The 25067-nt window shown below is 38.0% G+C and overlaps 2 protein-coding genes across 7 annotated transcripts in view; one reads left to right on the top strand and one right to left on the bottom strand.

The window, feature by feature from the left end:
* CERT1 (ceramide transporter 1) overlaps nucleotides 1-5018 on the bottom strand; it is a 68589-nt gene extending 63571 nt beyond the window's left edge. For both annotated transcript variants that reach the window (XM_048931040.1, XM_048931041.1), the window contains exons 1-2: nucleotides 4618-5018; nucleotides 1118-1252 (exon numbers count right to left, since the gene is read on the bottom strand). In XM_048931040.1, coding sequence (XP_048786997.1) covers nucleotides 1118-1252; nucleotides 4618-4713 — 231 coding nt within the window. In that variant the 5' untranslated portion in view covers nucleotides 4714-5018. The remainder of the gene's footprint in view (nucleotides 1-1117; nucleotides 1253-4617) is intronic.
* Nucleotides 5019-5163: 145 nt separating this feature from the next.
* POLK (DNA polymerase kappa) overlaps nucleotides 5164-25067 on the top strand; it is a 35219-nt gene continuing 15315 nt past the window's right edge. Inside the window, exons 1-7 of one of the 5 annotated variants that reach the window (XM_048931222.1) lie at nucleotides 5164-5243; nucleotides 14743-14921; nucleotides 16196-16315; nucleotides 19917-20069; nucleotides 20417-20548; nucleotides 21546-21699; nucleotides 23122-23337. In XM_048931222.1, the coding sequence (XP_048787179.1) occupies nucleotides 14784-14921; nucleotides 16196-16315; nucleotides 19917-20069; nucleotides 20417-20548; nucleotides 21546-21699; nucleotides 23122-23337 (913 nt within the window). In that variant the 5' untranslated portion in view covers nucleotides 5164-5243; nucleotides 14743-14783. The other 4 variants (XM_048931221.1, XM_048931225.1, XM_048931223.1 and 1 more) reach the window with 4 other exon arrangements.

Here is a 25067-nt window from a genome sequence, read left to right as displayed (position 1 = left end):
AATACTACTGTTCTTGTATACTTATGTGCCACAGAGAAGATGAGCTAAAAAAATCCAAAGGAAGGTCATGAAGATGATCAGTGGGCTGAAGCAACTCTTCTATGAAGAAAGGCTGAGAAAGTTGGGGCTGTTTACTTAAAGAATCTGGGGAAGGCTCACTGTAGCCCTCCAGTACCTAGAAGGGGCCTTCATGGAAGACCTCTCGGTCAAACAGTCAACAATCAGGGCAAGAAGAGAGATTTAAATGTTAGGGGAAAAATCTTAACTCAGGTGTTGGTAAGACACTGGAACAGTTCACACAGAGAAGATGAAGATGTACCTAGAGATGTTCAAGGCCAGACTAGATGGAGCCCTGGGCAATATGATCTAGTGAATGGTGTCCCTGCTCACAGCAAGGGGGTGAAACTACATCTTTAAGGTCCTTCTCAACACAAACCTTTCCATGTGTACTCTGTCAAATAAATGAACTAATTAAAAGTAAAAGAAAAGCTACAGCATGACTTCAGTAAGGATTAGTCAAAATTAATTCATTAGATTTTTAAATCAGCAAAAAAAGATTTTTCTTTATCCTGTAGGGCCATTTCATCACTATGGGATTGCATCTGTACATAGGTACTGTACTCTTATCAGCATAATACTGAGTCTCTAAGCATTAGGCAGAAACACATGTCACATTTAGAGAAGGAAGTAAGCAGCAGAATGCTTTCCTTTTGGAAATATACAAATTCAAGTTCAGAAAATTAGTAGTTGAAGAAATACCATTTTTTTTCTTCCAGTGCAAAGTGTAAGGACTGTGAGGGATGTAAACTCCTTTGGGAAGTTGTTTTCATGTCTCAGTTTGAGCCCTGGAAAAACAATACCTCTTCCACAGAGAAACTGTACCCCTATGCACAGAAATCTTAAGCATAACAGAAAGCTGCTTCTTGCAATCTCAAATGAAAATAGCTTATTTTCTAATTAGGAACTCCTTGCCCTGCTCCACAGTGTTGCAGGATATCACTAACTTAGTATTAAGTGATGTAACAGAATAAATAGCTATATCCATATTTGCTTTCACTAAATATTAGCCTACAACAACATAACACCTAAAACATGAAAAGATAGCAATAGCACTTACTGTAATCACAGCTTTACTCAGGCAGATAGAGCCTCTGCAGCCATATTCTGTTTCGTCTTCAGACTTGTAATAACTGAGTGTGTTGGTTTTCAGAACCACCCACCGATCTTGCCATCCATGAATGTAGTTGGTCCACTATAAAAAAAAAAAATCAAAAATCTGTTAATGGAAAATATAAAAATATTTTTAAAATTTTGTTGATATTTCCAAACCTTTCAAGTATCAGTGTTTTTTTTTGTTTAAGTTCTTACCAGTTGAGAACATTACACTTCTGATCAGGACTCCTGAAAAAACACTTTTGCAAGTCACTGAAATATGGTACTAAAAACCAGTTGCTTCCCAGGAACAGGAAGATAACAGATGTCTTTGATGCAAAATTGCTCCCAAGGCCACTTAAACAAAGGTACCAATGCAGTGATAAACTGGGGGACACAGGAGGGGAACACCAAACATTCTACCTTGAATTTAGACTTGTTATCTTAAATCTGAATAAGATGAACTGCCAAACTTAAGCAGAACATAAAACACTTTATTTATATAAGGTGACTTATACCAAAGTGATTTTACCAAATTTTCTAACTCTTCTCATATGAAAGCATACATGCCATTATCCTACCAGTAGAGCATATAATCATTATAGCAACTAAAGTCACCAGTTCTTCATCAATTTGTTACTACCCACAGATACTGCTTTAGGTTTTAATTCCATAACTACTTCATCATTAAGATGATAATTACTTGTCAGGAGACATCGAATCATCCTGTTACTAAGATCTTTCCAGGGACTCAACATTCACGTATACAGTGCAACTGACATTCCAGGAACAGCCCTAGATTCATCATATAAATGTACTGTTACGAGTTGACTAATAAAGTCCTGATTATTAATATCTTATATTTGCTACAACTTCCCAACACAAAGAACTACACCCTGCAGAAGCATACAGCACCAACAGAGCATCACAACTATTCTACAACTCTGGTAACACACCGGTGCTAGGACTTCGAATGCAGGGTAAAAAAAACAGAATTTAAATAATGGAAATGGGAAAACAAAAACACTGACAACGATTCTATCAGGAAAGCATTTCTTTGATCACAACAAAGATTTCCTAACCACTATTCACCATTTTACCACATTGAAACAGGGAGGGAGAAGAAAGTGGACCAGTGGGATAATTTCCACATTATATTACATGCATCAGTTAGCACATGTCTCATAACTAAATGTTAGCTCTTCTAATGGCAAGAGGAAGTCTAAGCACTAAATAGGACAACAAATTCTATTACCTGAGAAATTACTAGCTATCTTCAAGCACAGGTGAGACCTACATTTACTCACCAAAAATAAACCTTTTTGCAACCTCCTAATAAACTCAATAGCTACATTCAATATGAGCACTTCAGCTGTGTTTAGTATCTGAACCAATAGCACCAACTGTTACGAAGGTGTATTTGCACTGCCTTCCTCCCTTTGTCTCTATTATATTCTCTGTTCCTACCAAATATGAAGTGCAAAGCCCAAAGGTATCTTGGCCAAAAGAGCACTGGACAGGAGAGAAAGCATCTTTCCTCCTTTAACACAGTTAAGCGAGGTAAATATAGCAGCCAACCTCGCATTTGCTGCTGCAATCAACACTGGCTGTTGCAACTGTTGCAACCAAAATGTGACAGGAATTAAGAGACTCCTTGAAGTATTCTCATAGAGAAAAAAGGTTTCTGCAAACAAAGGACCACTGGTTAAAGCACACATGTATCAAGACATTTCCATGGTAGAGTTCTTCCTATCCACCTTAAAGTTGTAAGGAAAATTGTAATGGAAAATGCCTAGAGTTTGGAAACACTCAGAGCAGTGAAATGTACTTCTAATAAGTTTCTCTTTCAAAATTATCCTGTTTAAAAGCTTCTCTTTACAGAGTTGAAAAATTACTAAGCATACAGAAATGCAGCATACTTTCACTGATCTGCTATTTAATAACAAAGTTTTAAAAACAGAGACACACTCAGTAATCAGTTTGTAATGGTACTCTTCTGTTTTAATTAATTTGTTTCAAGTATTACTGAGGTATTAACTAGCAAAAGGTAAAAATATCCCTCAAGTATATTCACTGGAACAAGTTTTACCATGCTTTGACTACTGAGATTACATCCCCCGGGTTTTCACAGAAAGGGCAACATCAACTACGTTTGGTATAATTATAAAAAAATTACAAGTCTTGCACATCAGAACTTTATAAATTTCAGCAGAGACCATGACTTCACCCATTACTTCTATATTTGCCAATATAAGAACCAACCATATCCTAACAAATATTCAAGTTTCTAAGGTAAGAATCATCCAATCAAAAGAACACATTGTTAAGAAAAACCTACACTACTAAACCAAAACCTCGTGTTTTGAGTGCTGTCACATCTCATGACTCTCATCCTCTCCCATCCCCTACAGATGATAGGATCTCACACGAGAGCCTTCTCCTATCTCTGGATTCAGGAATGCTTTTAGACTGCAAAGCATTTATGACTCTCCCACAAACAAGCAGAGGACTGCCTCATTGTGACTGTTTTCCTAGCAGTCAGGGCCAGTTATGAACTCAGTATCCCATGACCTGTGTGCTCCATGCAGGCTGATGCCCAGCCTTGCCACACAGGACAGGAAAGAACTTTTTTTTTTAATTCAACATAATTCTGAAAGTACTTTCTGTAAAAATAAAATCTTTTTGCTCCAAACTTAATGATTCAACACACAGCTTCAGAACTGCCCCTAAAGTAAAATTTCCCAGCGTCACTCTAAGCATACTTGCAAGTCATCTCATTTCCAGCGATTTTTAAGAAATGATAATAAACAGCAGCACTTCTATTTAAGAAGGGAAACGAGCCGTAGTGCCCTTTTCCTTCCTCTCCTCCCCTCCTCCCGTGTCTCCTGCGGCAGGGCTGGTTTATGGCACTGTTTTGATAGTCACACCGAAGGCTGCGCCGCTCCCGTGCCTGCTACGGAGGAGCGACGAGCGCGGGCCCCGGCGCAGGGCAGCGGGGAGCCCCGACGCACAGAGGATGCGCCCCGCGCCGCCGGGGACCCAACTCTCGCAGCGCGAGGAAAGGGGCTCTGTGCTGGGCGCCTTCCCAGCCCGACTGGGGCGCGAGGCCGCGCCGGCGGCTCCGCCCGAGGCGGGGCTCCCTCACGGCACCTCTCCGGGCCGGGCTACCAGGGGGGAGGTGAGCGGGCCCCTCCCGGCGCAGCGCCGTCGGGGACGTGCCGGTGCCCCTGCCGGAGGGAGGGGGCGCGGGAGGCCGGCGCGGCTCCCTGGCAGCCTTCGCGATCAGGTGGCAGCTGTTCCGGCCAGCGCTTCTGCCGGATACAAGCGAGCCCCGGAGCGGGGCGGCAAGGAGCTGACAGCCGGGATCTGTCGGCGGAGGAGGGGAGGAGAGGGGGAGGCAGCCGGGAACCGCCGCGTAGAAGGGAAGCGCGAGGCCGCCGGGTGCGGCGGAGCGAAGCGCCTTACCTTGCTGAGCACCCCGCAGAGCTCAACAGGCAGCCCGAGCTCGGTCTCGGGGTCCTCCTCGGAGCCGGAGGAGTTCCAGCTCTGGTTGTCCGACATGGAGACTCGAGCCGCAGCCACCGCTGAGCGGGGAAGAGCCGCGCGGCCCCTGCCCACAGCAGCTTCAGCGTCTCCTGCCGAGCAGACGGGAACGGCCGGCAGCGGCTCTACCTGAGCGGCACCGCTCTGCGCCCGCCAACGGCCTCGAGAGGCGGAGGCTCGCGCGGTTCCCTCAGAGCAGCTCCCCGGCCCGCGGCAGCAGCCACAACATAGAGGTGGCGAGGGGAGGAGGAGCGAGCGCACGTCCGCCTGCCGCGCGCTCCACTCACGGCGCCGCCGCCGCCGCCATCTTACGCGAGGCGGGGGGGGCGCTCTGCCGCTATTTACCCGTTCCGCCCCCCGCTCGGCCCAGCTGGCAGAGCCGCGCTGTACGCCGGGAGCTGTAGTCTCCCCGGCGGAGTCCGAGGCTGCCGCTGCGTGCGGCATGCTGGGAGTTGTAGTCCACCGTGCCGGCGGTTCCCCTCCCGCCGGCTCGTAGCCGCCATCTTGGTCTCGTCTTTCCCGTAGCGCTGGGTTTGTTCTCTGATAAGGTGGGGTATTCCGCTCCCTCCCCGAACGTGGGGCAGCAGTGCTGCCTGGACTGGTAGGAGCCGATCGAAAAGCGGCTGCCTGAGCTGTCAGGTAGCCCGGTCCCTTGTTTTTACGCGCCTGCTGTTGTAGCTCAGGGCACCAGGTAGTACGCGGTGTTCAGAGCTCTGACTGGGATGCGTAACCTTGTTTGTGGGGGTAGAACCGTTTACAGAAGAAAGATGTGCCAGCTGACTGCTGTACAGCGTACGAGCAGATACAGCGGGTTGGAATGAACGTACGGTTTGTGCGGGCTCGTGTGTTTTTGCTTAATTCTCGGGGGGAAGAAGACGTCAAAAGGTTTGGGTGAGGGAAGGCTTAGCTTTGCAGTGCATGCTACTGGTTGTATTAGAGGAATGATGCTCTGAAATCTGATTTTCTCTGACTGCCTCTCTGTGACAAACCATGGTGTGATTTTTCCCATGCGATGCTGCTTGAGAAATTACTTTTTTCTTTTTTTTTTTTTAAATTGAAGAGCCTTTATGACAGACCTACGTACATATGCGTATTATCCATATATGAGATAGGTAAACTTTTAGTAACATGAATACCATCTCAAAGTCTTTTGTATGAAGATATCTGCACTGTAATTATAAATTCTCTGTACTGAGTGAGTGTTAAAGCAGCACGTTGCTGTCCTAAACAACTGGAAATAAAGGGTGGTCACAGAAATTTTCCTACTTCTCTCTGAGATGCATACTTTCTGTCAGGGCTATTGTGGGTACTGTTTTTGACAACTTTCAGACTTAGGAAAAGCTGTTGAGAAATTAGGCCCTTTGCTTCATCTGCTATTTAGAAAGAAGCTATGCTATTTTTGCTTTGTATCTGTTGCGATGTACTGCATTTCTTAAGCAGGGTGGCTGACTTTTGTACTGATATGTGAAAGAATAATTTTTGGTTCTTCTTTGCAGCACATTTATGAAGTTAAGTGGCACCACTTTTAACATCAGATTCTTTTCCCCCATCAAGTTCTGAATGAATTTCTTTTTTCTATTCTGATCTGAAAGCAGGGAGTGAACAGACATGTCTGAGCAAAGCTTTTGGCAATGATGGTGATGTGTACTTAGCCATGAACCTTCACTTTCTTTCTAGGATTGACCTCTTGGTTGCAGTTGCTGTTACAGATCAAGAACTGCTGAACTGTAAGGGTTGTAAGGGATCTCTGTAAGAGATCATCCTATCCAGCCCCTTGCTAAAGCAGCAGCAGGTTGTGCAGGAGAGCGCCCAGTGGGCTTTTGAATATTTCTGGAGAAGGAGACTCCACAACCTCTCTTGGCAGCCTGTTGCACTGCTCCCTCACCATCACAATAAAGGAGTTTTTCTTCTATTTCGATGGAACTTCTGTTCCAGTTTGTGTCCCTTGTCCTGTTGCTGGGCACTGTTAAAAAGAGTGGCCACATCCACTTGTCCCTCGCTCTTTAGATATCTATTAGCATTGATAAGATCCTCGCTCAGTCTTGTCTTCTCCAGGCTGAACAGTCTCTGGTTTCTCAGCCTTTCCACATGAGGAAGGTGTTCCAGGCTCCTAATCATCATAATGAAATTATCTTCTTGTTTTTTTCTCCATTTATAACTGCCACAACCTCCTGGAGTGTCTTATTTTTTACCTTTATTTCATTAGTTTTTGTTCTTTAATCATGTGTTGAGAATGTGAATAACCTGAATTAAATTAGCTCTGCTCTGATATTCTAACCACCCTTTTGGTATATTACTCTCTGCCTATTACTTTTAATGAGACCAAGTCACATCTACATTTCTGTGGTGCAATGGGAGTAGATATTCAAGGGAAAGATTTGGCACTGAGGACCTTAAGTTCATCCTGTATGTATTTTAAGAGGTTCTTCTTCTTACTAGCTCTAGTCTGGTCCCATGGCAGAATGTCCATTAGCAGATGGAATATGTCAAGCAATTAGTCTTATTGTTTAATTTATGAAGAATCTGATTTGTATGCTCCAAGGCCAACCTGTCATACAAAGCTGTGTTAAGTGAAGATGATCTATCTGATAGGCTGCTGTAGACCACACATTCATCTTTACCTCTTCCTGTGTCTTCTTCATAGAATCACAGAATCAAAGAATGGTTTGGGTTGGAGGGGACCTTTAATATCATCTAGTTCCATCCCCTTGTTATAGGCAGGGACATCTCCCTCTAGACCAGGATGCTCAAAGCCCCATCCAGCCTGGCCTTGAATGCTTCCAGGGAGGAGGCATCCACAACCTTTTTGGGCAGCCTTCTTCAATGGGCATTTATTTTGTGCTTGATTACTGTAATCATAATTTCACCACAAACCCTTTTATCCAGTCTGTACTCCTCATTACTTAAAAATTGTAAGGACTCTACGTTTCTGAAGATACTAGTCATAAGCATCACTAAATGAATAATTCTATGAATATCCAATTTTTCTTATTTTTATGCTTAATTTCCAGTGTTGTTATAGTTTCAGCTGTACTGTCTTGATTGGTTGTTAGAAAAGCACATTAATCGTTAGTGTATAAATATTTTCTAGTATGTTCATGCTCATATCTTAAGTTTAGGATTATTTTTCTTAAGGGATTCTTGAAGGAGCTTTAATTAAACATGACCATATTGCCTAGTAGCATAGGGTCCTGGGTATAAAAAATTCCTTCATTATTTTCCTTTTGGCTTAAAGTAATCAAGCATTTTTTCAGTACTTTAGAAATTCAGGGAAACCTTGCTTAGAAACTCGAGGTGAATGTCTTTCAGTTTAGAATAACTTGTGAAACTGAGTAGAGGCAAGAGAAGATATCATAGTTCTTTGTCTTTGGAATAAACTTTGAAGTTCTAAAGTCATGGGATTTTCTGAACAGAGCCATAGAGGAGCTGAAAGCAGGATTTGCAGCACTATTACACCGCGTTTTGCCTGCAGAAAATTTATCATAAGTAGGTAATGCACTTGTTTCATTTTAGTTGGCTCTTTGTGTAAGGGAAGAATTATCCAAGTAGCTTAATGAATGGTATAACATACATAGTTTGACATCTTCCTTTCACATAGCAGGCAGTCTCTTACCTGTTTGTTTTTCAGTGTGAATTTTCTTACTGCAGGCTTGAATTATCTGTAATGTGTAAGTTGATGATTTCAGAAAGGACATGATTCTAGGATTCTGCTTCTAGAAAGCTAGTTCTGAGTATTTGGTTAGGATGTAAGTTTTCAGAGAATGCTGGGACAGCTGCTACCTGAAAAATAGTCCCATTTGGCTGTCTCAGCATAAGCACTTGGAATTTTAATCGGCTTTTCTAGAAAAATAACATACTATTATCCATTGAGACAGAACAGCGAAATGGTAGTTTTGAACATTGCTAGTAGGGAACCCAGATAACTAATGTTGTGTATGCTCACATACTGAGAATACAATTGCACAGTTCTTCCTGCCAGTTCTATTATTTCGAATCTCTGCAGGATTAAAACTGACATGAGTCCTCTTTCTGGGGTCCGCTCAGTAACCATAACTCCGGTAACCATCACCCCCAGTGGCTGAAGAGAATTGAGCTGATCGTTCAGAAGGACAGTCTGATGTGCTTGCTTGCACATGTCTTTGTTGGTGGCTTCTTCTGCTGAGAAGCAAAGGCTTTCAAAGTGCAGGTGATATTTAAATCATTATCCAGGGAATGTGTTTTTACAAGGAAATAAGAATTAAGGAGCTTGTTAAATTTGACCCTGTCACCCAGAATGCTTCATTGCCAAATGAATACTCAGTAAAGAGAGGTGCAGCAAAACTTTTCTTGATGGAAAAGATGTGATGCAAATGTTCCTGATTAGGGTGCAATTCTTAGCTCACCCAAATAATAACAAAGTCAGGTAGAATGAAATCAAACGCACTATTGGGGTATAACCTTTTAAACATCAGGGACGTTAAAAATATCCTTGTAGTACTGAGTCTTTCTAGTTTGAGCATATGCTTGTTCTTGTCGTATAAATTCAAGAAATAAAGCAAAGTGTTTGTTGGTAACACATTTTTCACATGGCTTGGCTATATTGATGCAATAATTCCTGTACCCAGGCGGGTTAGCTGCGGTTTAGTTTTTTAGTAGTGGATGCTGCCTCCAAACACTTACATGCAGAGCCTAGGTAAAGATATTTCTGTACAGGAAGTGGAATAAGAAGTGTAGCTGCATGGCCACCTGTTCTATCTTAATTAGCATTTGGGGAAAAATCAAAGTGTTGTTGATTTAAAATGTTGATTTGAGTGAATTGTGGTCTTACTGAGAAGGTTTCTATTTATTACTTATAGATCAGCTTTGTTCTGAGGTGGCCAGTGATGTGGTTTCCAGCAGTAATAATTTCCAGTCTAAGGAAGGCTATCGAAGGTTTGAGTTTGAGAGTAACTCTTGAATCAGTCTGTTTGGCTTGTTTGTTCTGCATTCTTTTTTCAGATTCTTCAGATTCTTCAATTCTTTTGTGTTCTTTTGTATTCTATTGTCAAAACAGTTTTCATGAGTATTAAAATATGTAAAAAAAAAAAAAGAGAAGGTGAGGCAATTGAACTTTTATAATTTGATTTAGTGTATAACTTGCTACTATACATTAGTATATTCTATATTTTACATTTATATACATTTTTGCAAAAAAGTGAATGAGTTTTCCTAGGTTCTGGAACAGTAACTGCTAATTAAGAGTATCCATTTCGTTACCCTGTTTTAATAGAGGAGGTTTCTAGCAACATTAAGCTTCAATTCCATCTTCAGTTGAAGTGGAAAGTAAGTGCCAAAGGTGTTGTCTGTGACATTTATATTTTTCTCACTAGGCAGGGACACAAGTGTTTGTCTTTTGAGCATAGTGCAGTTCATACTACACTGCACTTGGTCTTAGTAAGAAGGCTGTAAAGTGATCCTTTATGGTCAGAATTGTATGAACTAAGTTATTTATCTCAGGTAGCTGTTTATTGTGCGTTCAGTGCTCTTCACAAGACTTCTATTAACATTTTGACCTTGTCACAGAAATTAAGGATAGTATTTATTTTCTTCTAATACAGTCTGTGTCCAGTGTAAGGGCTCACAAAGTTAGTCCATCCCCTGTTCTCCATGTTTATACGTAGAGATATGTCAAAATGTCATCATTTTGTTTTTTCCTTTCTAAAATAAAATTAGAAGAGCTTGAGGAAATATCCAAAACATCGTAATCAAAAGAAAGTAGGAAATTTTTTTTGGACTATAATAAATGAGGCATCAGATTTTCATGAAATGTTGCTATTGCAACTTCAGCATATGTATATTTTTACATATCTTGTATATTTTTATGCAATGTATATTAGATTTAGACAATTTACGTATAAAAGGGGGATCCCTTCCATTTCCTTGGAGCTGTAAGGAGGATAAGCAGTTGTGTAACAGTACTTTTCATCTCATGCTTTGTTTCTTTTGTTGGTGTGAGTGTCTGTGATAGCATAGATAACAGTTTTTCTTCACGAGAACGGTTACACAATTTACATGCATCAAATTATCATTTGGTTGGTATGACAGTTTCTTTTTCCAAGTTTTGCAAACAGCTGTCACTTTCTACTCCTAATGTTGCTTCTCAGCAAGTTGTTACACTGTTAATAAAGGACAAAGTGTTAACAATTTTGTGAATGTTATTGCTTTGCAAGATAAAGCTGTGTCCACAGAACTGAATATTTTAGAAATGTGGTTTTTTTAAATCTTTTTCTCACATTGTATTTTACTATATGAAAGTAATAAGAAGTGTTTTTAAGTTCTTACACTACACACAGAGTTTCTGTTACTTGAATTGCTGGGTGTTTAGTGGATACAGACTGGAGGAATAGTGCAGCTCACAAATATAACCTATCTCCTTCAGGCTACTTCATGCAAATGGATGCTGAATATGAATACAGGTAGAAGCACTTGAAATGAAATAATTTCTATCTGTTACTTGCTCTTTTGGTGTCAGTCCAACCTTTTTATTCAATTGAGTTTCTGTGCTTGCTTCTAGAAGAGTTTCATTAGTGTTTTAGGTTGTTTTTTTTTTCCATTTAGAAGCATTCCAGACGTCTAACAATGCTTCCTACACAGTAATGATTTTCTGTGGTTCCTCTCCACCTTTCTATTTTGCCATTACCAATTGGGAGTTAGTGCTCAAGTCTTCTTTATCTTCACATGCCCTTTCAGTAGCAATTGAAAAGTTATTTCTTCTAAATAGAGATGATTCTACTGCTCCACATGCTCATCTCCAAATAACAAGAATAATAGAACAGTATTTAACTGTAGACTGCCTTCGCAGACCTCTGATTTCATACCCTTCTTTCTTGCTGTGACAGAAATTTAACGTCCTCTAATGGAAACAGTGCAGTCTTGCAGCAGATTCTTGAGATGACAGCATGCCACAAATATGTCACAAATCTGTCACTCCTTGCCTAGACAGTTCTAAACTAGTGTTTCATTAGTCTAAATTTTTACCCTCTTCTTCAACGTGTTTTAGCTAAAACACAAAGCACCACAAGCTGACTGCCCTCTCCAGGTCAGTTTTCCATGGAGACCGTTTTCCATGGTGACCATAAGCTTCTACACTGACGTTTTATTAACATTTTGTACAGTGCTTCAAATGGTGTTTCTCCTGCATTTCCTTTAAAAGTTGTCATTACTGCAGATGATCCACTGAGTGTTTCGTCTGACAGTGCTTTATCTGTTGTTCTATTGTAGCTTCTGTGATGCATTTAAATATGCTAAATATTTAACGTATTTTCAGACCTCTTATTCTGATAGACTCCAAGCTCTGTTCGTGTCTCTCCTCTATGTATTTAAGCTTCTGTGGAGAACTGATGTCATGTTTTCATTGAAAAGAAGACTGAGAGGGGACCTGATCCATGTCTATAAATATCTAAGGTGTGGGGGGCAGAATGGCGAGGCCGGACTGTTTTCAGTGGTGAGTGGAGACAGGACAAGGGGAAACGGCTGGAAACTGCAGCATAGGAAGTTCTGCACAAATGTGCGCAAGAACTTCTTTACAGTGAGGTGACGGAGCACTGGAACAGGCTGCCCAGGGAGGTGGTGGAGTCTCCTTCTCTGGAGATGTTCAGGACCTGCCTGGATGCCTACCTGTGCGACCTGCTGTAGGGAACCTGCTTTGGCAGGGGGTTGGACTCGATGATCTCTGGAGGTCCCTTCCAACCCCTACAATTCTGTGATTCTGTGATTCATGTCTTCAGATAAGTGTTTTCTTTATTCCAGCTAAGGCATTACTTTATACACTTTGTATTATTGGTATGCACAAGAGGATGAGAAGGTAAAATACACTAGGAGACTGGCATTTCTGAGACTTTTTCAAAACTGTTTTGTCATTGTGGCGTTTTGTTCTGATTGGATATATAGCAATGTGGGAGGGAAGGACTTCAAGGTAAACACACAAGTTAGTGTTTAAAGCCCTTGCTATAAAGGTGAGGCTTTATGAATGAAGAGGAGAAAGATTTGTACGTGCTAGGGGTAAAGAGACTTTTTCAGAAGTATGGGACCAGAGTCTGGAATGGGAAGCAATAACTGTGTTAATGCCAAGTTCTTGAAGAGAAGGAGTGATAAAAGAACCAGGGGAAGTAAGGAAGGGTAATTTACCCTGAGGAAAGTGTTTATTTGCAGTTATGCCCACTGCTTACCATAGATTGAAAGTAATGCTGGAAATACTGAGTAGCTAATTGAAGTGGCATGAACTCAAGATGAAACTTGGAACTGAAGTATGCAATGCAGGTTTTTGTTTTTTTTTCCCTTTTGGCTTTTGTCTAGCAGTCCTGTTACAGGCTCCGGTAAGTGGAAGATTAATGACAGTGTTTGTCATTGTGGTCTTTTGTTTGATAGACACACACTAGAGCTATGAAGCCTTTCCCAATCCCAGCTGACTGTTCAGTAGCGCTATAGCTACAGCAGTGCCAAGAGCTAGAATCTCTATCTGTATCTCCAAGAACTTTCTATTCCTTGAAATGCAACAAGCAGTATAAACAAATACAATGTTACTTAGCTGGTCTTGTGTCTTTGGAAGGTGTCATACAAAACAATCTGAATTGGTAGAATGTGATTAAAAATTGGGTATTTGTGGCAGAACTTTTTAAATGTGTGGCTTTACTTCTATTTTCATTTGAGTAGTGTATTTCAGGAAGTGACTGTCATGAACATAACAACACTGCACCATTAATGTAAAATAGGTCACCCATGTGGTTCTTTTATCACACACACACACATAAAATAGCTTTAAACTGAAAAATACATAATAACATTTTTCAGTATGGTCGATAGTGAGTTCCACATAAGTCCTTCAGTAGTTAAAGCAGCATTTAAAAATACCTTCTAGAAAAAATGTAACACTCTTAGATTTATGTAGTTTATGGCTGTGTTTAACAGAGCTGCTGTAAGAGCCTGAAAGGATGTGACTTCTCCTAGCAGGAAGGGCTCGTGTCACAGGGAGCAGCTTGAAGGGGAAGTTTAGGAGCGAACATTCTTCCTGCATGAAAGTAAAGCTGAAACTGTTCATTAGTCAACAGCTTAGGATAGGAAGAAAGTACTTCTGTATGCTTTTCCAGTAACAAATTTGCATTCTATTTTTCAACCCAATATCAGTCTTGGATCCTGCATATTTTAATCTGGTAGAAATGCGACCACAAAATCGTGCTCCAGAAGGCAGCTTTTGTTTGTTCAGTTTAAGATCAGTTTTTTATCTAAACAGTGTATGTATATGGAAAAGTTCAGCTGTTCACTTTTGTAAGGCATAAGGGAAGATGTCACGTATCAGAAGTACCTGTGCATGTAAGAAATTACATATGGCAGCAATTGAGTAGTAAAAGTTTGGTATGCTCTGTTAGTTGGATGCTATGGCTCTATGAATTAATGGAGAAAAAGAATGCAGGAATTTTTCCCTAAAGTAAACAATGAAGATTTATTCAAAGTTGTTAATTGAAGCCATCTGTTTTTCAAAAGATGAGCTGTAATTCAAGCAGAAGTTTTGAATTTGAGCTAGAAATTACTGGGAAAATTTATATGGCACACCTCAAGCAGGAATGAGGACTAAATGAATGATGATCTTCCACAATTTAAAATCATTATGGTTTTTTGTTTGTTTGTTTGTTTTGCTTTTGGAAGTAGTGCAGCTTACTGTGTTTAAGATATTACTGTTTGTTCTGATGGGATTACATACAGGAATAAGTCTCATGTGTGTGACATGAGATGCTAACCTTTACTGAAGTTGATGAAGCACAATTATTTCTGGTAAGGGGACTTTTGAAAGTTTGTTTTATAGTTACTAAAGAAGTAAAACCTTATTGTTTCCAAAGACTGATAATGGCTTTATTTGGTGATTATGGAAGGTCAGCCGCTTTACACAAATATGTCTTCATATTTGTGATGTATGTGTTGTTTTCATGAACAAATAAACAGCAAATGAGTTCTACAAATTACTTTTGTATTGTTCAGCTGGAACTTAGAAACAAGTACATAACTTAAATTCTTTTTTTCTTTTTTTCTTTCCAGGTACTAAATCTCAGGAAAGATATTGGTCTTCAGAAAGTACTATGGACAACGGGAAAAATGCTGATAACAGCTCTTATAATGGTGGAGCTCTGCTTAGAATGGGCCTCAATGATAACAAAGCTGGAATGCAAGGTTTGGATAAAGAGAAAATTAATAAAATCATCATGGAAGCTTCCAAGGTTGGTTTGAATGTATTTATTTATTTATTTTTCCTTGCCAGCATTTCTACTCATATCTCCTTTCCCATAATAGATAAAGTTGATGGGAATGGATTTTTAATGTTTTCAGTAGAATTCCTTTGTCCTTTCCTTTTTGTCCTTTGTCTCAAGTGATTCTTGAGAGGGGTGGCTAGTAGCATGCAGTTTTGTGCCAAAGATACACAAAAAAAATCACACCTCTACAAAGCACTGGAATATTAGTCCTCTTACTTTTTTCTTAAAGGGCCGGCAGATGCGACTATACGGGGATAACACTTCATTCAGGCAGCTCTATATTTTTTTTCTTTTCCTTTCATGAATGTTTATTTCATTTGACGTTGCTATATCCCAAGGTTATTTGCATAGTATTTTTGCTCAGGAATTTGTGTGTCACTCTATTATGTCCAAACCATACCAAGCTTACCACAGTGGTAAGAAAGTGTTTTTTGTTGGTGCTTTACACACTCTGGGGTAAACTCAGGGATGGGGAACGTGCTAGAAAAAACATTTATTTAGCAAGCATACTTTACTTGTGTTTCCACTTCAACAGTACTTTATGTAGTGTTAAGACTCTTGTTGATATAGATGTTTCCTCTCCTTATGGTGTCCATTATTTCTTGAAAAGTTAGCTCTTTGTCAGAAATATGTTCATAATTACATATGGAGAAGTTATTTCTCAGGGACAGTTACTGTTTAATCACTTGTGTTGAAATGGAATGAACTGTGAAAAGGGCCTTCAAAACCAATAATAGGTTTCTTTGTATTAGGATACATTTCTGTAAGTAAAGCAGGAGAGCGTAATGCCATGTATGGATCAAGAAATCGGAAAATAAGCTTTGATTCTTTCTGAAACTTTCCTTCTTTTTTAGTTCTTTCAAAATTAAACTTACAAACTCTATCCACAGTTCTGCTATGGTAAGATTTTATATAATTTCAACTTTGAAATACTGCAGGGGATCTCAGAGAAGAACTTCTTTAATAAGTCTTAAATACTGGGCAGTTCTTCATCCTAACATTTTCTTATTGAATTCTTTGAGCAAGAGTTAACAAGTCATGCTTGATTGCTGAGGGGAAAAAAGATGATGTGTATGTCTGATATTGAAAGAAAACATCAATCTCTCTTGTTTATCAGCTGTCTGAAAATCCAAAGTATTCATTACTGTGTTTCACACTTTCTATATTTAAAGATCAAATTTTTACTTTACTAGATGAAAAGACAAATTAAAACCTTACAGTTTTTTGTAATTTTCTTCCAGGGCTCCAAATTTTATGAAAACGAGCTCAAAAAAGATCAACAAGTTAACCAACGAATTGAGAAAATGATGCAGCTTAAGGAGAAAATTACACAACAACAGCTATTGAAAGCACGGTTGCAGGTACTAATCCTGTACATTTTTAAAAAAAATTTATTTTATTTTATTTTATTTTATTTTGAGAAGATGATGCATAAACTTTTTGATGGGATTTAATTTTCTGCATTAAATTTTGTTGATAAGCACAGCATTAGATACTGTTTACATGTCAGTCATGCAAGTAAATTTCGTACAGTGATTTAAGGATGTAAGTGTAATAAAACATTCCTAGAAAAAGATTAAGTAAGTTTTAAAACATACATGATTTTTTTTTTTTTTTAAATTAGAATTCTTCATTCTTGTCCTTCTAAATCCAGACAGTTTGAAGGGATATCATTATGGTTTCTGGAACAGCTTTATTAAGTACTTAGTTAATAAATAAAATAGCATTCTTCAGTTTTAGAAAATATCTATTTTTGTGTTAATGAGCCTCAATGAAATGAAGATGGTCAGAGCTTTCAACTCCTTCCGATTAACATATTCTTTATCTATGCTTTGTAATGGAAGGTAAGAAGTCAGATGAAATACATGTGTCCTAAACTAGAAGGATGGAGGGACTATTATTCTTTTCATATGCTAATAGTAGATAACAATATCCTAAATCGTTCTCTGTGTTAGATATCGTTAGAAGAAAACTACAACAGGTTGCATACTACATTCGTAGACAGGCGTAATTAAAGTTACTTGTAGTGGCTTAATTCACTTCCTTTCTGATTTGTACTGTGATTCAGTCTTTAATTACATGATTGCATGCCGTTTTTCTCTAATAGGATTCCTGTTTCATTCAGTGTGCAGTACTGACACAGTTCAGTGAGTGAGCAATTATTTACTGTTGTCCTCATTGCTCAGTGGATGGCCCCAAGGCTTATTTGTTCTACACTAGACTAATCCAGCTTTAAATGTAGAATTACTGTCTTCTTCATAGGCTTTTCTGTGTTGTACACTACGTATTGAAAATTCTTTAAATTATTCTTGCAAAACTCCTGCAAAGTAGTGTGATATTTTTATTTTGTAGATGAGAAGCTGAGGTGTATTTCCTGAGCAGTTTTCTCAGCCTTCAATGTCTCAGGTCACCTTTGTCCTACATTAGTTCCTTAATACAATCTGTGTAGTACTTAATCAGCTTCTCTAAATTTTTCAGATACAGGTATACCTAAGTCTCATTATCATCTTTAGCTTTCTTCCTATCACTTTCTTTATTTCAGTCACACTCTTCATTTCAATACTGCCTTCCTGAAATACAGTGAAAGAACTTGTTCTCCTAGAATGTGTAACTAGGAGATGTTTTGGAATTACAGACATATACATATATTTGGAAATGTATGCATATATCTACATGCATGCTGCAAGTTTTCATCTTCAAGTTAAGTCTTGTTTGTAGGGTGCTTAGAGACTGAGATACAGCTTCCTAAGCTGGCAATCTGTACAGGATCTCTAATGTAAAATCAAAGCAATAAAAAAAACTTCTCACTTACTGATTTGTTGGACAAAATCTGGGTTATATCCTGGAAACAGTAGCATAAATGAAACACGGTCTGCAACATTTACTGTCTTTCTCACCACTAGGGTGTGTTTGAAGAGGTAATTTGAAGTTCTAATAAATGCCATTTTCTATTAAGGGAAGTATATTACCATGCTGCATTATACAGTTCTTAATTTCTGAAAATTTCTCTGTAACAGATTTAGATTATGCTGATCACTTAGAGTGGAACTGCTTGAGATTCCACAGAAGTTAACAGTACTTTAAGAAGTATCCAGCTGTTATCAGATTGTCAAGCTGTTTTCATGATGCTTGCTAGTATTATCCCTGTGTGGTTTATCATAGATGTTTATTCTGTAAATAGTTAGTGTTGTCCCAAAAAGTACTATTTGTTTTTTCTTCAATCCTGTCAAATAGTTTTACAAACATAAAATAAATCTTGAATAGTGTTTTAATATCTTAATTTGATTATGCAGTTTAAGATAGGAATCGTGTGTCTTGCATATTTTACGTTCTCCAACAGTGTAAGAAACTTTTTTTTTCCATGTGTTGCATTATGTAAATAGCTAGTAAATAGTGAATAGTAAATAGTAAATAGCCTGCATCAACTTTCAGTTGGGCCCTTAATTTCTCTAAACTAGTATGTTTAGCCTTGGGAGCATACTGTATTCTTCTGTATGGAATAGCCTACCTTGAGGTCCTGTTTCACCTCTACAGCGAAGGTGGAACAAAGAAGAGAAAAGACTAAGTAAGTCATTATTCAGCAATTTGTTCGGGACATTCAAAGCCACTTGTCTTTGTTCAAGTATCTTCAGCCTCAAAGAGGCTTTTAGAGATTTTTTTAAGAGATTTTAGATTAGTTTTTTTGTTTATTTTATTAAGTAGCTCTGTGAGGGAAAAAAGAGCAACAAAGAACAACTCTTGCAGTGACTGGGCAAATTGCACATAACTGTTCCTTTTCAAGACCGTAAAATAATTACAGTTGAGCCAGAGACATTTCTGTGATGGTACCTTGATTTCACGAATGTTTGTGAACGTCCTTGTTCTTTGCACACAGAGTGAAACTTCTGTTCCTTTTCACTACATGCATTTCTTGAGCTCTAATGTGTGTGAAGCTCACTGTTTCTTTTCTAATCGCAACAACTTTTTGTTTGTGTAAATAGAGGTTAGCATAGTCATTGGTATGATTAGGCAATCATAGTTTGATAGCACTTCCTTTGTTCTCCTTTTTTGATATTTTCTCTTTTGCTTCTAGACTGTTGTATGGTAATGACAACATAGTCACCTTAAGTCAGTAGGTCTTAAAAATTTTCTATTAAGTAATACACTCATACTTTCTAGTGACACTCACGCACTTCATACTGCATTTGTAGTTGAATGATATTTCAGAAACAAGCACAAAGTCTCCAGCTCTCTCAATAAAAGAATGCAAATAAATTAAGAAAAACAATTTAAAGTATTTTTGTGGAGAAACCTATGTCTGACTGATTCAGAACACTGAGGGACTGATCAAACCCACAATCTACTTGTAGGAGAAAAATCTTTAACTCCTGAAGAGAAACAAAGTACTTTCTAACTCTTTTCTATGTACAATCTTTAAAAGTTGCCATACTGTTCTGCTTGCAGTCCAGCCTTTTAATACATATTTCTGTAACAAATGCTGAAGAATTTTACAAAGGTATTAACAGCAGCTTTCTTTGCAGTAAATGAAACTATCTGAGACCTTGTTTCTCACAAAGTAAGATTGACTGTACTGCCTTTTGAGTTGCTGGTCTTTTTTCATGTGAAAAATTTGAGCCAATTCCCTGAAGAGTGATAGGTTCAGCTAGGTGTATTGGAAATTCACATTCTATTAATGTATTTTCGTCTGTTTGTTTATTTTTTAAATAATGTCTGTGACAGTAGCTGAAGCAGCATCTTCATCCCAGTTACTGTCTGAATTTGTTTGTTTTTTTTTTCCCACTGGTGAGGAGTTTGTTGCTTTTTGTACCATTTGCTCTAGCAGTGTTTTAGGCAAGTGTCACCGGAAACGTGTTTTTTTTTCTTCAACAGCGTGCCATATACATCGAAATTATTGCAATTGTGTGTACTTTTGAACTTCTGCAAGGTTAACAGTTTTTTTAATTATTACTTTATTTTGTTCAGGTGGACAAACTTGTGATGGAACTGGAACAGAGTCGCAACCTTAGTTGTACTATTGTACACATTGACATGGATGCCTTCTATGCAGCTGTGGAAATGAGAGACAATCCAGAGCTGAAGGAAAAGCCTATTGCAGTGGGATCAATGAGTATGTTGGTAAGACCAAATGTCAAGCTAATATAGAAATTAATTGCATTAATCTAAAAATGTGATAAAATGTACAATAATAGCATATAATAAAGAGAAGTTTCATGACTTTCTGGAAAAAATAACAAGAATGGTAGAGGAAGTGTCTATTCTAGACCACGTTAAGCTGAACTTTGTTTTTCAGTAGTAAATGTAATAATGAAAGGGTGCGAACAGACCAGAGAGGGGAAAAGAATATATTATTTTCATCCTATTCACTCTTTTCTGTGTGCAGTTCCATGATCAGAATTTGATTTAACATTAAGTGTCGTTGAGTAAACCTTGATTACCAAATACTAAACTTCTCTTCTTCCAAGTCCACCTCAAACTACCATGCTAGGAGATTTGGTGTACGTGCAGCCATGCCTGGATTTATTGCCAAAAAGCTGTGTCCACATCTAACTATAGTACCATTAAACTTTGAAAAATACAGGAAAGTGAGTAAAGAGGTAAGTCTGGAAAAATGAAAAATATTCTAACTAAAGATGGGTGTACTTTGTTTTAGACTTTATCACTTTTAGATAATGAGATGTGGCAGCGTAAATGTTACATTAGAATATGTTTGAACCTGTTTAGAATCTTGGATTTCGCAACACATATACCTCATTTGTTGTTTGATGGTAGTAAAGTATTAAAAGTTACAGTTGTTTTGGTTTTATATTTGTGATTTTTTTGAGATTTGGATTTATTTTGCTTTGTTAGTAAAAACTGAGCAGTGAATCTTATCATTAATTGTTTAAGGGAAGATGAGATGCATATGATCAAATATTGTGATTCCTAATAATTGGAGCTAAACTTATAAAATATAATGCAGTCAGATTTTCCTTCTTGCTAAAAAATAAAAATAATAAAAGGGAGGGAAGGGGTGAAGAGAAGCAGGAAAATGAGAGATTTTATTTGTCCTATTAATTTAATATATTGTTTTGGAGGATGCACTCAAAATTAATGATTTTGGGGTAAGGTTTGCTAGTGGCTCTGACTGGAGCTCTTAAACTGCTGCTATACCAAATTGTTGGACTATGATTTAAAATGTGGGCTTTTCTTATGCTTTGCGTATCTGATGTGTGACAGACAGTGCAGATAGATAAACCAGCTAACGTGCTCCTTCTCAACTTCTGTCAGTTTCCCGGATTCCCAGAGTTTTGTTCAATTACTTACAGTAGTGACTGTGAACCTAATGCCAATGGAGTGCTTATTCACCGAGCTTAGTGACCTGTACAGTAAAACACCATGTCAGAACCACTTTTCTTGCTCAGTATTGATGTCTTGGTACTTGGGAGAAGTAGTGCTATAATTTTGTAATATCAAAAAATTATTTGCTCTATAACTGTCTTTAATGGTGAATGGTCATCTTGAGTTTTCAGAGTATGTTTGTTCACCTAATGATTGTTCATCAAGATCTGTTTTTACAGCAAAGATTTAAACTTTCTCTATACATTCATGAAGGTTAAAGAGATACTGGCTGAATATGATCCCCATTTTATGCCTATGGGCCTAGATGAAGCCTACCTGAATGTAACAGAACACTTGGAGGAAAGATTGCATTGGCCTGAAGATAAAAGAAGATACTTTTTGAACACAGAAAACACTACAGAAAAAAGTAAGCAAAGTACTCTCTTCTTTTGCTTATACCGTATACTTCAGAAAAGCAGCTCCCATGGAAAGTACACGTATCTAAGTGCATCCTTTGTAATTCTTTATGCTATCTACCTCTGATTTATTAGGTTATAAGTTTACTAAGTTTACTTTCTCTACAAAAGCCATGCTGATGGCAGTTAGTATTTAGAGATGTAGATTTTTAACTTGTGAGTACATATGTGTGAAAAGTGGTGACAGGTTTACTATACCTAATTGCGTGTTTTAGCTATGTATTTTGTCTTTACAATTCAAAACTGTAATTTTGCAAATAAATAGTAATAATCTTGTGACCTAAGGAAGTATAGAATAAATAAATAAATTGATTGTTCTAAAGATTATTTACAATTTGCTGAAGTGTTTTCTAGAATGAAATACTGCAATGAGTTCTGTACATCAGAAATGTGAGAAATTATCTGCAAAGCAAACATGTGTAAGCTCTATTAAGATGATTTTGTAAGACTAGAACTCTTCAAAGAAATATGGTAATGCTATAGAAATATGGTAATGCTTAAAGATACATCTGGATTTCACATGGCTCTAGAAGGTGAAGTTCGATCCACACCCACAACTGTGAAACCAATTAGGAATAGTAAAAAAGGAGTCAAGTAAATGGTTGATTGAAGTGCAAAGTGGATAGCTTGTACTATTATATTAAAAAAATTATCCAAATAGCTATTAAGAGGATAACGAAAGAAGCTGTACTGAAAAACATTAGTAGATGAGAAGAAAACAAACTGGCATTGTCTATGCAAATTAAATACCAGTAATATGTAATCATGTGTCTCTTCATACTTATCTGCTGTTTTCTTTTCCTACTACGTGCAGCACTGAGAATGTGAAAGTGTAATAGAAAAGTTTGTATTCAGACAAAGGGCTGCTGTCATTCCTAGTTCTATGATGACTGAAGCTGAAGATTTGAAACTTACCAGATGGGCTATTCTAGAACCAGAAATTTTGCATTATCCTAGTATCAGTAGAAAATATTGAGGGGGAAAAAAAAGCACAGAAGATTTTAATTCCCATGAAAAAAGGGAGCATCTGGGCTTCTCTATGATATGAAACACAAGTAATGCCACAATGTTTGTGTTTTTCTGCTATCACAGCACCAGGCATTAAACCTCAGTGCTTTTCTGGAAGTGAAGCCCAGTCTCCTAGCCATTTCTAATCTCAGCCAAGTATAATCTTACAGAGAATAAGACAATTGTGACTCTCCTTTCTTCAAATGAAAATGCAATGTAATCATTCTGGCTAAACAAGCATACATTTCTGTTGAACAGAAAGAACAGAATTGCTAATAAACTATTTTTCTCTACTGCAGAGGAAAATTAATGAAATAGATGCTGTGTATGTATTGATTAATTGCTTGTGTATTTATCTGATACAGATAAAGAGGATATAAGCATATCTGGCAGACTGAATATAGATGGATACTCTTCTTCACCAGAGCTGTTTGAAGATGGCACATCTGTAATGGATGATCACTCTGGACAAAGGTATCAGTCACTGAAAAATGTAGTTGTGTTTGGAACCTCTGCAGAAGAAGCTGTGAAGGAAATTCGCTTCAGGATTGAGCAGAAAACTCAACTGACTGCTAGTGCAGGTATTCAAACACATATAAAAAATAATCCTTTGTGTTTCCATAGTGTGCTGTACACTAATATCAGGGGATGTTACAGGCTTAAGAAATAAGTATTGCCACAGCATTCTCGTGCTGCAAAGAAATATGCCTCTTTTGCAATTCTGTAAAAACTGTCTTTCAGGTCATTAGTGAAACCTTATATGTATCAAAGCCATTCCTCTTTTTTTTAAATCATGTACGTAGTTCTTTATGCTTCTTTTGTCTTGAAATGGAAGTAGTGTAGAGACAGGACAAGGAGAAATGGCCTCAAGTTGCGCCAGGGTGAGTTTAGGCTGGATATCAGGAAACACTTCTTTACAGAAAGGGTTGTTAAGCACTGGAATAGGCTCTTCAGAGGGGTGGTTGAGTCACCATCCCTGGTTATGTTTAAAAAACTATTTGAATGTGGTGCTCAGGGACATGATTTAGCGGAGGGTTGTTAGAGTTAGGGTAGTATGGTTAGGTTGTGGTTGGACTCGATGGTCTTGAAGGTGTTTTCCAACCTGAGTGATTCTTTGATTCTATGATTCTAAGTGAATTGGGGAACTCAGGAATTATTAGCACTGCTGATACTTGTTTTAGTGCCTCATGTAAATTGTTATAATACGCTTATGGCTGTAGTGTAATCCATTACTGCTTCCTGAATTGGTTTTAGCTTGAAGAACAGATCAGTTATTGCTACCTCTAGCAATCTTGCCACACTGTTCCTTTTGTTCCTTTTAATACAATATTGAAATTCACTTAAAGGATGATTCTTAGGGAAGTAAATGTAAGTTAATAAAATATTGAGAAGGTTATTTGCCATCCAAGCTTCCTGTCTTCAGGCAACCTACCTGCAAGCGTTGATAATCTGCCTTAGATATCAAATAAATAAATTAAATAAATAATTAAAGTAAGTAAGTAAGTAAGTAAGTATGTTCCTAGTAATCTAGTTTGGATGGCATCCAAAGAGCTTTGTGAACCAGGTCTGTGAGGCATCAGGGAAAGCTGAACTTTATGAAGCAGGTAAGTGTGAAGGCCAGAGAAATGTCAAAAGCAAGCAGAGGTAAAATAGGTAGTAGAAACAAACAGATGAGATTGCCCCATATGTTATAAGTAGTAGCAAAATAATAATTTTGATCTTCTGAAATGTTTTCCCTGAAGGATAAAATACTGCTAATGATGCTTTTATAAATGCATCAAAATGAAACATGGTTAGAAGGCTAATGGAAAAATTCTGATCAGCAATAGTGAAAGAAAATTACTTCCACCATCCAGACCGTGGATGTATAATCTCTGAGCTCTGGGCCTCACTGAAAGAAGTTGGGCCATTAATAAAATACATAATGTAGTTAATGTGTGTAACTAACAAAATAACCTCTTTTATTTTTCAGTAGTTTTTATAAAAACATTTAAAAAAAAAAAAGTCAACAAAACCATAAAACTAGTGGGTTGTTTGACCTTGTTTTTGTGAAACTGATTTCATTGTCTGGTTCAGTGGAAGTGGCTATGATTATTAGTAAGTGCTCAAGATGCTTGTCAGATTTTTGATCTGATTTTACTCTTCCTGTGCATCATCCTTGAAAAAATTGTTCAGGAATGTACATACTGCCAAAAAGTGATTACATGAATAAGATGTGATTGTGAGGTATATTTTTCTATGTTAAGATAGGCCTTATAAAAGTCTAGTAAAGAGAAGTGACCACATTTTAGTTTGAGTTGAATGCCTGACT

Source organism: Lagopus muta, chromosome Z (assembly GCF_023343835.1).
Source record: "Lagopus muta isolate bLagMut1 chromosome Z, bLagMut1 primary, whole genome shotgun sequence".
Classification (NCBI taxonomy): Eukaryota; Metazoa; Chordata; class Aves; order Galliformes; family Phasianidae; genus Lagopus; species Lagopus muta.
This window is presented reverse-complemented; position numbering and strand designations above follow the sequence as displayed.